This window comes from Salmo salar, chromosome ssa15, assembly GCF_905237065.1.
Source record: "Salmo salar chromosome ssa15, Ssal_v3.1, whole genome shotgun sequence".
Classification (NCBI taxonomy): domain Eukaryota; kingdom Metazoa; phylum Chordata; class Actinopteri; order Salmoniformes; family Salmonidae; genus Salmo; species Salmo salar.
This window is the reverse complement of record NC_059456.1, coordinates 31469474-31483534: the sequence shown is the minus strand read 5'-3', so window position 1 is coordinate 31483534 and position 14061 is coordinate 31469474. Positions and strand designations below refer to the sequence as shown.

At 41.8% G+C, this 14061-nt stretch overlaps 1 protein-coding gene across 1 annotated transcript; it reads left to right on the top strand.

The window, feature by feature from the left end:
- The first annotated feature begins 1183 nt into the window (after window positions 1–1183).
- Window positions 1184–10867, top strand: ipcef1 (interaction protein for cytohesin exchange factors 1). The gene is made up of 10 exons (XM_014144046.2): window positions 1184–2132; window positions 2379–2401; window positions 2709–2902; window positions 6075–6148; window positions 6650–6721; window positions 7618–7679; window positions 8520–8614; window positions 8793–9003; window positions 9405–9574; window positions 9882–10867. The coding sequence occupies exons 1-10, from the start codon at window positions 2119–2121 to the stop codon at window positions 10086–10088; spliced, it is 1122 nt and encodes a 373-aa protein (XP_013999521.2). The 5' UTR covers window positions 1184–2118; the 3' UTR covers window positions 10089–10867.
- The last annotated feature ends 3194 nt before the right edge of the window (window positions 10868–14061 follow it).

The window sequence follows — 14061 nt, the reverse complement described above, 5'->3', positions numbered from 1 at the left end:
AGAGCGACTTACAAAATGGTGCATTCACCTTATGATATCCAGTGGAACAACCACTTTACAATAGTGCATCTAAATATTTTAAGGGGGGGGGGGGTTAGAAGGATTACTTTATCCTATCCTAGGTATTCCTTAAAGAGGTGGGGTTTCAGGTGTCTCCGGAAGGTGGTGATTGACTCCGCTGTCCTGGCGTCGTGAGGGAGCTTGTTCCACCATTGGGGTGCCAGAGCAGCGAACAGTTTTGACTGGGCTGAGCGGGAACTGAGGTAGGGGGGCCAGCAGGCCAGTGGTGGATGAACGCAGTGCCCTTGTTTGGGTGTAGGGCCTGATCAGAGGTTAAGGCTCTGTTACTGTTTGATCACAGAAAGGACTATAGCCTGCCCTAAATGGTATTTCACAATCAGATTGGAATCTAGGATTTAGGCGTTCTAATTCACTGGTACACACTACGCAGATCAGACAGGCAGCCCATGTCTCGAAAGAGGTTTAGTTGTGAATTGGAGAACAAATCCCAGATAAAGTATTTTATGAGAGTAATGCATGTGATGTAATATGATCATATGCCTAAAGATTAAGGCTCAGGTCCTCCATACTCAACTAGCGTATCAGCGGTCCCCAAAAAATAAGAATAATAAAAAAATGTTTTTTATTATTATTGTTGGTATCATATAAACACACGTAAGACATGGAAGAATGCATAGAATTGAAGGAAATTAGCTTAAAAACAGCAAAAACAACAAAAATATCTGCCCCATGCAAAATGTGTAGAATTGCGGGAAATTAGATTTAAATGGGCAACATATTCTCTCCACAAACAAGAGGGGCATGGGTTGCGATGTGGGGGTTTGTTACTATGCTGAAAAATTACATTATCCATCCGGACTTTTGCCACCTAAAACATTTGTGCAACCGGACCGTCTCAAATAGTACTTGAGTACCCTGGCCCAGGTGTTCTGAATGAACTATCAAGTTGTTTCCAGCTTGCATTAATTTGATTATCATGCCCTAGTAGCCTAAGGTATGCAGACTTTAAGAACTACGGCGACTTTCAGTGGCGGATGACAGAACAGCATACATCAAGCATATCACGGAGGAAACTGTCGTCACTAGTTACCACAGCCACAAAGTCATAGACTCCGCCCATTTGTACAATTCCTCGTTTTAAAAATGTATTTTAAACCTTAAACCAACCACACTGCTAACCTTATGCCTAACGTTAAATTAAGACCAAAAAGCACATTTTTGTTTTCATTTTTTGTTTGTTGCTATAGCCAATTTGGACTTTGTGGCTGTGATCACGAGTGGAAACTGAGAAATGTTGAACCAAATAGAAGATTAAGAATAATGACCGGAAATCGTTCATCATCAGCAGCAAGGGCAACAGCAGAAAACGCTTCTTGATGCTAAAATTGTGTATTTTCATGCAATTGCTGTCTCTTCACGAAGAACACAATGCTTTCAAAGCATCTGTAGAGTAGCCTTCTTCGTCTGATGGGTTGGATAATGCACTTTTTCAAAAGTTTGTTACAGGTTGAGGAGGCGTTGTGTAGTAGTTGTTTTTCGTCTGATCAAATTCATTCAGCCAATCACTATTCAGAAGTACCGACGTTAAAGTATCCGTGTTTCATTGAACCTTTTTTTTTTTTAAATGCGTGGCATTGTTATCCTCGTCAGACACTTTCTAAATTATATCTAACACACTGCCTTCATATTAAATGACATGCTACCTGTGAAATCTAGACTGCAAAATGAAGGTTCATGATTGTGATTTTCTTATATGAGCAAATGTATTTTCAATCTGTAGCCGAATACAAGTAGATAGTACACAGCGCGGTGTCTAAAATGTAAGAGTGGTGTTTGTCCAACCTGCCGCGATGAATTTGAAGATGAAATGTGTCCTCGTGCAGTAATAACCCCACATAACATTTGCAGTCAGCTCCTCTCACTTCCATTTGTGCCTACTAGTGGGCTAATGTCTTCATTTGATCTCTTGCATGTAGTTTGATCAAACCACGAAAACATATTTGGGGTGATAAATGCTTAACATGTATATAATTTTGTAAACCCATGTCACTACATTTTGGAGAGCAAGACAGACATGCTGTTGCCATGTGAAACCGGATGCTGTTTTATCTGTGAGTTAGTGGTTGGTGGTGACAGCAGGGGGGGGGTGTATGTAACTGTTGGACTGTACAATGCCCTACATGTAGGCTATACTTGGTTTGGTAACGTTAAGGAAGGGTATGCTCTTCATGTGCATCCTCTTGTCATTCTGAGAGTCTGTATGAGCTGTTGTGATTGATGGCTCCAGCATGCTGGTGACATGCTGCTGTAATAGGATCTCTCTTCTCTCTGGATCAAACTCTCCTGGTGCCGAACAGTACCTTCAGGACAGTGGTTGGAGGTAAGATAGCTAGACGTTCTAGAAAGGGTAGGATCAACACCTCTCAGCCTATTAGATTACATTACAATGTACAGATTCCATTATTTTAACATGGGCTTTTCCTAGTTAGTCAAATGTGGAATACAAAGGGCTACTTTATGGTAAAGTGTTGAAGAAAACAATACTTGCCTGCCTCACTGCCTCAACCAAAGGTCTAGATGACCTGGTTACAAATAACAAAGAGTAATATACTCTAACGACATAGTCGTCCTGTCTGTCTTCCTGTACTGTAGCTAATGTTGCAGTGCCTGGCTCTGTCTGTCTGTAGGTCCCATAGGTAGGCCTACCATAGGTGATTCTGTGATGAGCCGTCGCAAGGTTTCTTTGAAGGAGCTGGGTCAGGTGGACTGCCAGGGCTGGCTCTACAAGAAGAAGGAAGGCAAGGGCTTCCTGGGAACAAAATGGAAGAAGTACTGGTTTGTTCTGAAAAAGATCTCCATGTACTGGTACACTGGTCAGACGGTGAGTCCTAGTGTTGTGTTGTGTTATCCCATTGTGCTAATCTATGTTGTTGAGTTGTGCTAATCTAATCTTTGTTGTTTTTAGGTTGTTGAGTTGTGCTAATCTAATCTGTTGATCTGTGTTGTGTTAGATTAGCACAACTCTGTGACCTATGTCGTTTTGCTAATCTGTTGTTGTGTTCTAATATGTGTTATTGTTGTGTTGGGACTGAGTCTGTAAACATTTTATTAGCTAAATCTCAAAATGCTTTAGTTTAGGGCAGGGATGGGGAACTGGCGCCGGCCCCAATTTTGTAGCCCTGCGGACCAATTTAAAAATAAATAAATAAAAAAGAACTTACTGTTCAGTTAAAATAATAGAATACTCAAGGTGCTATTTAGACATTTAGTTGTGCATCAGCAGTCACTCAGTTACTCCAGGTCAGCTAAATATTTTTTGATTGTTAAATTAGTCTGGCGTCCAGCTATCTAAATTGTAGTAAGCATGGTCGAATTACCGACCGGGGTGGGGCCCATTGATCATCAGTTATCATATTAAAAACTGCAAACTTTTGCCTCCACCTTATGGCAAAATATGTAGAATTGCAGCAAATTTCTTTTAATACAGCAACATTTTCTCTACACCCAATGGCAACATGTGAGGAATTGCAGGAAATTAACTTTAAAACTTTGCTGTAACGAGGGGGGCTGCTTTGCTCGCAAGGTACGGAGGCCCCTCATGATGAGTTCCATTCTTTGTCCCAGCCCCATCAAAGTTGCCCATCTCTGGTTTAGGGTATACAAAAATGTATGCTCATATTCAATCAAATGTATTTCTAAAGCCCTTTTTACATCAGCCGATGTCACAAAGTGCTATACAGAAACCCAGCCTAAAACCCCAAACAGCAAGCAATGCAAATGTAGAAGCACGGTGGCTAGGAAAAACTCCCTAGAAAGGCAGGAACCTAGGAAAAAACCTAGAGAAGAACCAGGCTCTGAGGGGTGGCCAGTCCTCTTCTGGCTGTGCCGGGTGGAGATTATAACAGTACATGGCCAAGATGTTCAAGCGTTCATAGATGACCAGCAGGGTCAAATAATAATAATCACAGTGGTTGGCGAGGGTGCAACATAGAGTGCAACAGGTCAGCACCTCAGGAGTAAATGTCAGTTGGCTTTTCATAGCCGAGTATTCAGAGTTCGAAAAAACAGGTACCGGTAGAAAGAGAGATAGTCGATCATATGACCTATTGAAGAGATGAGTCTTCAATAAAGATTTAAAGTTCAAGACCGAGTCTGCGTCTCTCACAGATAGACAGACCATTCCAAAACAAATGGAGCTCTATAGGATAAAGCCCTGCCTCCAGCTGTTTGCTTAGAAATTCTAGGGACCATAAGGAGGCCTGCGTATTGTGACCGTAGCGTACGTGTTGGTACGTTTGAAGTCAAAAGTTTACATACATCTTAGCCAAATTCATTTCAACTCATTTAAACTCAGTTTTTCACAATTCCTTGCATTTAATTCTAGTAAAAATGTCCTGTCTTAGGTCAGTTAGGATCACCATTTTATTTTAATGTGAAATGTCCGAATAATAGTAGAGAAAATGATTTATTTCAGCTTTTATTTCTTTCATCACATTCCCAATGGGTCAGAAGTTTACATACACAATTAGTATTTGGTAGCATTGCCTTTAAATTGTTTAACCTGAGTCAAACGTTTCGGGTAGCCAGCCACAAGCTTCCCACAATAAGTTGGGTGAATTTTGGCCCATTCCTCCTGACAGAGCTGGTGTAACTGAGTCAGGTTTGTAGGCCTCCTTGCTCGCACATGCTTTTTCAGTACTGCCCACAAATTTTCTATAGGATTGAGGTCAGGGCTTTGTGATGGCCACTCCAATACCTTGACTTTGTTGTCCTTAAGCCATTTTGCCACAACTTTGGAAGTATGCTTGGGGCCCTTGTCCATTTGGAAGGCCATTTGCGACCAAGCTTTAACTTCCTGACTGATGTCTTGAGATGTTGCTTCAATATATCCACATAATACTCCTACCTCATGATGCCATCTATTTTGTGAAGTGCACCAGTCCCTCCTGCAGCAAAGCACCCCACAACATGATGCTGCCCCCCCCCCCCCACGGTTGGGATGGTATTCTTCAGCTTGCAAGCCTCCCCCTATTTCCTCCAAACATAACGATGGTCATTATGGCCAAACAGCTCTATTTTTGTTTCATCAGACCAGAGGACATTTCTCCAAAAAGTACGATCTTTGTCCCCATGTGTAGTTGCAAACCGTAGTCTGGCTTTTTTTATGGCGGTTTTGGAGCAGTGGCTTCTTCCTTGCTGAGTGGCCTTTCAGGTTATGTCGATATAGGACTCGTTTTACTGTGGATATAGATACTTTTGTACCTGTTTCCTCCAGCATCTTCACAAGGTCCTTTGCTGTTGTTCTGGGATTGATTTGCACTTTTCGCACCAAAGTACGTTCATCTCTAGGAGACAGAACGCGTCTCCTTCCTGAGCGGTATGACGGCTGTGTGGTCCCATGGTGTTTATACTTGTGTACTATTGCTTGTACAGATGAACGTGGTACCTTCAGGTGTTTGGAAATTGCTCCCAAGGATGAACCAGAATTCTGGAGGTCTGCAATTTTTTTTCTGAGGTCTTGGCTGATTTCTTTTGATTTTCCCATGATGTCAAGCAAAGAGGCACTGAGTTTGAAGGTAGGCCTTGAACTACATCCACAGGTACACCTCCAATTGACTGAAATTATGTCAATTAGCCTATCAGAAGCTTCTAAAGCCATGACATAATTTTCTGGAATTTTCCAAGCTGTTTAAAGGCACAGTCAACTTAGTGTATGTAAACTTCTGACCCACTGGAATTGTGATACAGTGAATTATAAGTGAAATAATCTGTCTGTAAACATGCACAAAGTAGATGTCCTAACCGACTTGCCAAAACTATAGTTTGTTAACAAGAAATTGGTGGAATGGTTGAAAAACGAGTTTTAATGACTCCAACCCCAGTGTATGTAAACTTCCGTCTTCAACTGTAAATATTAAAGCAGTAATGTGTACTACTCTCCCAGACAATGTTCCTCTAACCAACCATATTTATTAACTATGGTCTTGTTACATGAGCGTAATCAAGTATGCATGTTATTGTTGTTTCTCTCTCTGTCACCTCTTGGTGTGTAGGCTGAGAAAGCAGAAGGATACATCGACCTTACAAACTTCACTGTCGACCAAGCAACAGAGTGCAAGAGAAAGCAGTAAGGTTTTTCTTATTTAAAGTTTCCATTTGGCCTGTTGGAAACCCGAGTAGTGTGGGCTACACACCAAACGGTCACAGGAAATTGCTGGGCTTTTGCAAGTCGAGCTCAAATGTAGTCTTTGTACGGTAACTCTTCCTTGCTGTCCATTGACAGTATATTTCAAGCTGTGGTCTGTATTATCACATGTAGCCTTCTTTCCTCTGTGTAAGTCATCAACCCTAAACCAAGTTTATTTTGTTCTTTACGTTATGAACACATGCTTAAGATGTCTGCTGTTGACCCCATTTTTGTGGTTTCAATTTTGCTTCCTTCCAAAAATAACTCTCTCTCATAGTTAACACACAGAGCAGTGTTCTGCTCTCTCCTTTAGTGTCCTATCCTGTCGTAGTAATGATAATAATTGTATTTGTAGAGCATTTTTCATATGTATACGCTCAAAACACTCAATGTCGTATTTGTTGATCTGACGGCTATGTTGTTTTGCCTGATCTCATTCAGTGCTATGAAGGCCAGCCATCCACAGGTTGTGACACTCTACTTTGCCGCCGAGAGTCTGAGAGAGATGAACAAGTGAGTATGTAAAAGAGGAGGGCAATGGAGGCAGGCCAGGAGGTTGTAGCCTACTTGTGCCAAATATTTTTTATAACTAAACCAAGATAGACCACAGCCTGTCATTTCCAATGGGAACAGATGAGTCATAGTGGGCAGAACAAGGAAGGAGGTTTGCAGAGCCAAGCACGAGCTAGCGAGATCCTATTGGCCGGTTCTAGCATACATCTGCATATTTCCGTTAGGGAACGCCTACTCTGTGAAATGCGGTGTGCAATAACTTAATTCGACTTTGCACTCCTTCTAAACAATGTGATTTAAAAAAAAATTGGGCAAAGGCTAATATCTACAAAACTTTGTCCACTCTGTTCATAACATATGTTAATTTTTGGACATAAAACTGTATTGAGATCAAATGTTTAATGATGACAACATTTGCAAAATGTAGGCCAAAATCTATCTTCTCCCACTGCCCACAAGTGGGCTTCCTCTCACTACCAAATTTGGTAGTGAGTGGAAACGCCAAGCAGATGCTTCATATTTATACATCCAGTGAAATATCTGGATCATTGTTCTATCTGTGTTTGTGCAACGCCGATGTCAAAAGGAACACTTACTGGTAGAGGATGTGGGCTGACGCTATGAAAATATAGCCTATTTATGTGAACGGCTTTTTGTGTACTGTTTAAATGGTGTGAAAGTTGAATCTTATTGTATATTATCTCAGCTTCATTTGGTCTCATGGGGCCATATTAAAATGCCATTACAGTTACCCATCCTGAAGCTATTTCAGGAAGCTACAAGCTATTAGAGGAAGCATGTGCAAAGAGGACATTTGCCTCCTAAGTACATAAAACATTGGCCGTACTGGTCAGCTATTAGTGTTTTTTTTAAGTCATGGCTTCTCAATGTTACAGGTGGCTGTCTAAACTGGCAGCGGCTGCTACACTGAACGAGTCGTCAGAGAGGAACACTGGGGGTAATGGACTCAAGACATTACATGGATATTTTCTTATGAAGTAGTTTTTGTTTTCTTGATGGGGAGAGCCAGAAATAAGCTAGGCGAACGATAGAGGGGAACACCATTGGTGTAGTGGAGGGTATACCCACTTATTTTACAGTGGGCATTGCGTATACACATGTTTTAATCTCCACTGATGCGTATCAAAGTAGTGTAGTGGAAGTATAAGTCATGTCGATTACTAGGGCTGATGGAACAGATCACAATGTTTAGCTTCAAATGTTGATCAACTATTCCTTCACATTTTAGGCGCAGCAATGTACACACGGCGCTAGGCCTACGCGTGAAAGTTCCGAAATGCAATTGCGGGAAAACGCCCTTCTAAAATGCGCACCGCACAAAGTGAGCGGTTTAATGGACAGAAATCGAAATATCCGTTAGAAATTTAGGAAAGGGCGGGATTTAAAGATGCAACAACTTTCATGAGCTGCTACTGTGAATAGGATAATTCCTTTGGTTGATAGACAATAAAATAACTTTGAAAGAACCAATAGAACAGGAGAATGCATATGAGTAAATCTTTAGAAAAAAATGATTGCCTCCACGTTTCTGTGGTCGGATTTTGGTTATAGGCTACTTTGAAGCAAGGGAAGACGACATAATATTAAGTAAAACGTCCAGGTGTCAAACAATTAAGGAACAGGAACAATATCGTGATGGTAATGATTGGCCTAACTGTCTTCTGGTAGATGGAAAGGCTTTCCCAAAAACCTCTATTAAATGGCAACTAGCTACAAAGTAGCCTATGTCTACCTGTCAGAAGGATATGATGATTATTTGCATCAATCCATCGTCTAGAGTGCTACAGTGAGGAGAGTGACCAAGAGGAGGTGGAGTCACTGGAGACATCTGCCGTGTTCCACTCTGAGCAGCTGACCATAGACTCTGTTAATGTGAGTGCTCTGTCCCATTCTACTGCTTTGTATGTATGAAGATTGTTCAGCGTTGATGCTACTTTGTGCTAGTGTTTAGACTCAGCGTCGACTCAGACTCTGTCTGTTGCTGTAGATAAGACAATAAGCCTCATGTTAACCCAGTGTGAATGTTGTTCTCTGTTCTCTCTCTGCCCAGGGAGATGTCCCCCCATCTTGCTCCACCTCGTCCCCCTGTCACTCCACTGTCCCCATGTCTGCCCCTGACAGCATTGTGACTTCAGAGAGCATGGGGTCCTGGCTGGATGTCCCTTCTCCAGAGAGGGCAGTGGGACAGGGCGCTCCCTTCCACCCCTTCAGACTGGAAGAGGAGGATGGACCGGGGGCTGAGGCCCAGGGAGGAAAGGAGGGTAAACTGTTAGCTTCTCTGTATCGACACCACATCATCTCATTATCCTGGATTGACACCACATCATCTCATTATCCTGGATTGACACCACATCATCTCATTATCCTGGATTGACACCACATCATCTCATTATCCTGGATTGACACCACATCATCTCATTATCCTGGGTTGACACCACATCATCTCATTATCCTGGGTTGACACCACATCATCTCATTATCCTGGATTGACACCACATCATCTCATTATCCTGGATTGACACAAAAGATGGCAGAGTAGCCTAGTTAACACCCACACCTCTATACTGCCTGTTTGTTCTTATGAAATTCTTTTGAATGATAACATGTAAATTATGGCATATTTGTATGCCAAATTTTAATGTATTATTATGATGATTTTTAGAGGGCACATCTGATGAAATGGAGGCACTGTACATCCATCTAAAGCATGCCAGACTTTCTCCAACTGGAGAACTGAAGAGGGACTTCAGAGCGTCATTCATTCAACGCTGCAAAAATGACAGAGTCAATGAGAAGCTGCATCTGGTTAGGACCCTCAACAGCACTTTAAAGGTGAGTCACTTCATTCTGGGTTGATGAGATCTCTGCTTACTAGAACAGGGTCATGTTCTGTAGGGCACGCCTTTATATATTTTTCAAACAAAGTGTAAATGAGCATTTCTGCTGGACTAGTTTCAGGTAGTAGCTCCCCACAACCCTGATCTCTCATAGTTTGTCAATCAAACCCATGAACATGGACGTTTTTAGTTTGCTGATATTCCTTGGCTACAATACCCTTAGATGCACCTACATTAATTCCTGTTGAAATGTGAACAGCTGTACATGTCTTTTCAACAGTCTGATTTATATATTTGAATAGGCAAAAGAAGCCGACCTGTTGGCTATAGAACACGTGTTGGCAGATCCCATTCTTACTGCACAGAGGTATCGTCAATGGAGGGCTGGGAATGTGGTGCTACTGCAGGAGATTACTCGTCACAAAAAGGGCCCACCAGGTGGCAGCAGAGAGCAGTCTTTCCCCCTCGAAGCTCCACGGACCCACTGCACCGCTGAAACCAGTGTGTGACCAACACAGAACAATGATAGGCATAGAGGCATCGGATACGATTCTTCACGGCCCGTATTTATAAAGCGGCTCAGTTTAGGAGTGTTGATCTAAGATCAGCACCCCCCCTTAAGGCTAAACTGATTTTAGATCAGCACTACTCTGAGATACTTTGAGTAGGAGCCCAGGCATGCCCATAAACAAAAAAACAACAGCATTGTATTCCTTATTTTATCGAGAATATTCCTGAAAATGTGCCGTGGATATTCCTATGCTTTCTTGTATGAATGGTTATCCATGTTTCTTAGTATTTTAATCACATTTTCTTTTATGACATGTGCAGTATAGTGCCACTTAGGGATTTTGGGAACAAGATGGTCTCTCTTTTAAAGGGAAACGTAATTTTAATGGGACATTTTGCATTCCTTTAGAAATGTGTTTGCTAAATCACAGGGTCATGTATCCTATCACTGGGTACGGGTTGGGTGTTATACTATTGTTCTAGTCACCATTGTTTGTAACACTGATATTAGGGAAGGTTGTTCTAGGTACACACCTTGTTCAATTAGTTTCACATCACTGAGTCTGGCCTAAGTACAGTCTGTCTAAATAACGTTTCCTGTCATAAGTAAATCAGCATTGACTGAATTATGTTTTTAATATTTTAATATATTTTATCATTCAAACTTTGTAAATATTTTGTACATTGTGTATGGTTTTGTGGAACGAACTTGTACTGTTTACATGTATCAATTTAACAAGAATATGCTAAACAAATAAAGTCAGAGCTTTTTGCTAAGTCAAAGCCTAATGTGGTATTGACTTATTATCGGTAGGCCACATGGCTCCAAATAGGCTACTGATGGCACGCATTGAACCTGCTGGTATTTCTGTACAGCAGCATTCACACACTGAAATGAGTATTAAGCACGACATCTGCAGTGGCAATGAAAAGGTCAAAGTATTGTAAAGAAACTGCATATGATTGCAGAAATACTCGTCAAAAAGTTATGTGAATGAAGTTGATGGAAAGTAGCCTGGAAGATGCAGGTGATATCTTGGCCATCTGTTGCAGGACCTTTTGTGTAAAGCACAAAGAAGGATTCTTGGCTGGCTGCCCTCCTGTCAACCTCACTGCTGACACCAACTCAATTGAATGAGGAATGGGGGGGTTATTCACTGTCTCTCCACTAGAAGTCACTGTTATGCCTGACGGATGGAGAGCTTGTCTTTGACTGCTTTCTCAGATGGTGCATTATTCCCAACAAAGTGCACTACATTTGCCCAGAGCCCTATAGGGCCCTATATAGGGTACCATTGCAGATATCATTGCCTTGCTGTAGGCCTCAGGGTAGGTAGGGGGAACTCGCCTTGCTGCGTAACTAAGGTTAACAGAACTTGAAATGTGTTTCCCAGGAAAACACCTATGTTTTCCATGGATGCTATCCTATATGAGCCCCTGAGGGCTAACACAGTATATATTTAACTGGGGTCATACTGAAGGAGAAAGAAGACTGCAGTAGAGGGTATAGGAGAACTACCTAGTATACACTGCACTGTGTTATTAGGATGTTTAATGAAAAGGCTCTTTTCAAACTGACTATGTACTCTAAATTGGAGTGGTTACATGTGTGTGTGGTCTTGGAATGTCAGTGTGTATGAGCTAGAGCTGTTATATAAGCAGTCACATTCCAAACGCCTGATGACACAAGTTATCTAAATATAGAAGACGGAGTATGAGACGTCAAGAGGCAAAATGTCAAATAAACGATTAGATAGAATTTCAGAGTGCAGGTGTTTTAGAACAAACGGGTCAGGAAATATAACACTCTCTTTGTGTAGACACAAAGCAAGCTATTGTTGGGGCCAGAGGTGTGGAATTAAGGCTTATCTAGACCTACTCATATCCAACTATGGCTCTGCTGCTTACAAACGGTAAAATGGTCTCAAAATGATTTAATCATGAGAGGATTTGGATGCAGGGCTGCCTGCTTCCCCCCCAAAAAATATCAGCATGAACAGATTTTTTTGCAATTAACAGGAGATCCCTGGGTTATTTGCATATCTATTAGTCTCTCACGTTCTCCACTCAAGTGTACAGAGAGCAATGTCAACAGCAACTTGGTTGTCCCATTCATTAAAAATAATCTGAACTGCTCACACACACACTGGTGATGAGGAGTACATCATACACTGACTCATTAGTGTAATATGAATTAATGACTTGTGGTTTACCAATCCTCACAGAAATGATTTTATATGATGCTGACTAAATCAGGGGCTAATATTGCCTTTCCTAGAGTTCTATCATGTCAATATTATTTTTCTCTTTCGAAAGAGTATCAAAACCACCTTGAACAATAAATGTTATGAAAATGAAATTATACATTGAGTGAGAGAGATATGGCCTTGAGTAATCTGCAAAGACATGATAATGTTGGGGAAACATCAGCTATTTCTATTGGCGTATACTGTATGTCCATCCGTAAGAATGTCCTAGGACAACATGAAGCTGGTTCAAGAAGGGCTATTTCTATTGGCGTATACTGTATGTCCATCCGTAAGAATGTCCTCGGCCAACATGAAGCTGGTTCAAGAAGGGCTATTTCTCGGTATGTTCTGTTTATGTGCATATTTAACAAACTGATTTGTCCTACAGTGCCTTCGGAAAGTATTAAGACCCCTTGACTTTTGCCACATTTTGTTACATTTCAGCTGTATTCTAAAATTGATTACATGAATACAAAACCACAGCAATCTACACACAATACCCCATGATGACAAAGTGAAAACAGGTTTTTAGAAATCTTTTCAAATGTATAAAAATCAGAAATATCTTATTTACATGAGACTCAAAATTGAGTTCAGGTGCATCCTGTTTCCATTGATCATCCTTGAGATGTTTCTACAACTTGATTGGAGTCCACCTGTGATAAATTAAACTGATTGGACATGATTTGGAAAGGCACACACCTGTCTAAATAAGGTCCCACAGTTGACAGTGCATGTCAGAGCAAAAACCAAGCCATGAGGTCAAAGGAATTGTACGTAGAGCTCAGACAAGATTGTGTCAAGGCACAGATCTGGGGAAGGATACCAAAAAATGTCTGCAGCATTGAAGGTCCCCAAGAACACAGCGGCCTCCATCATTCTTAAATGGAAGAAGTTTGAAACCACCAAGACTCTTCCTAGAGCTGGCAACCCGGCCAAACTGAACAATCGGGAGAGAAGAGCCTTGGTCAGGGAGGTGACCAAGAACCCGATGGTCACTCTGACAGAGCTCTAGAGTTCCTCTGTGGAGATGGGAGAACCTTCCAGAAGGACAACCATCTCTGCAGCACTCCACCAATCAGGCCTTTTATGGTAGTGGCCAGATGGAAGTCAGTCCTCAGAAAAAGGCACATAACAGCCTGCTTGGAGTTTGCCGAAAAGGCACCTGAAGACTCTCAGACCATGAGAAACAAGATTCTCTAGTCTGATGAAACCAATATTGAACTCTTTGGCCTGAATGCCAAGCGTCACGTCTGGAGGAAACCTGGTATCCCTATGGTGGCAGCATCATCTGTGGGGATGTTTTTCAGCGGCAGGGACTGGGAGACTAGTCTGGATCGAGGGAAAGATGAACGGAGCACAGTATAGAGAGATCCTTGATGAAAATCTGCTGCAGAGCGCTCAGGACCTCAAACTGTGGCGAAGGATCATCTTCCAACTGGACAACGACCCTAAGCACACAGCCAAGACAACGCAGGAGTGGCTTCTGGACAAGTCTCTGAATGTCCTTGAGTGGCCCAGTCAGAGCTTGGACTTGAACCCAATCGAACATCTCTGGAAAGACCTAAGAATAGCTGTGCAGCGACACTCTCATCCAACCTGACAGAGCTTAAGAGGATCTGCAGAGAAGAATGGGAGAAACTCCCCAAAATACAGGTATGCCAAGCTTTTAGTGTCATACCCAAGAAGACTCTAGGTTGTAATCTCTGCCAAAGGTGCTTCA

What these genes read in the sequence shown, in the direction of transcription:
- ipcef1 (XM_014144046.2), top strand. An exon ending in ACTGGTACACTGGTCAGACG is followed by an intron (nt 2,903 to 6,074) that starts GTGAGTCCTAGT and finishes CTTGGTGTGTAG; the next exon opens with GCTGAGAAAGCAGAAGGATA. An exon ending in CCCTCAACAGCACTTTAAAG is followed by an intron (nt 9,575 to 9,881) that starts GTGAGTCACTTC and finishes ATATTTGAATAG; the next exon opens with GCAAAAGAAGCCGACCTGTT.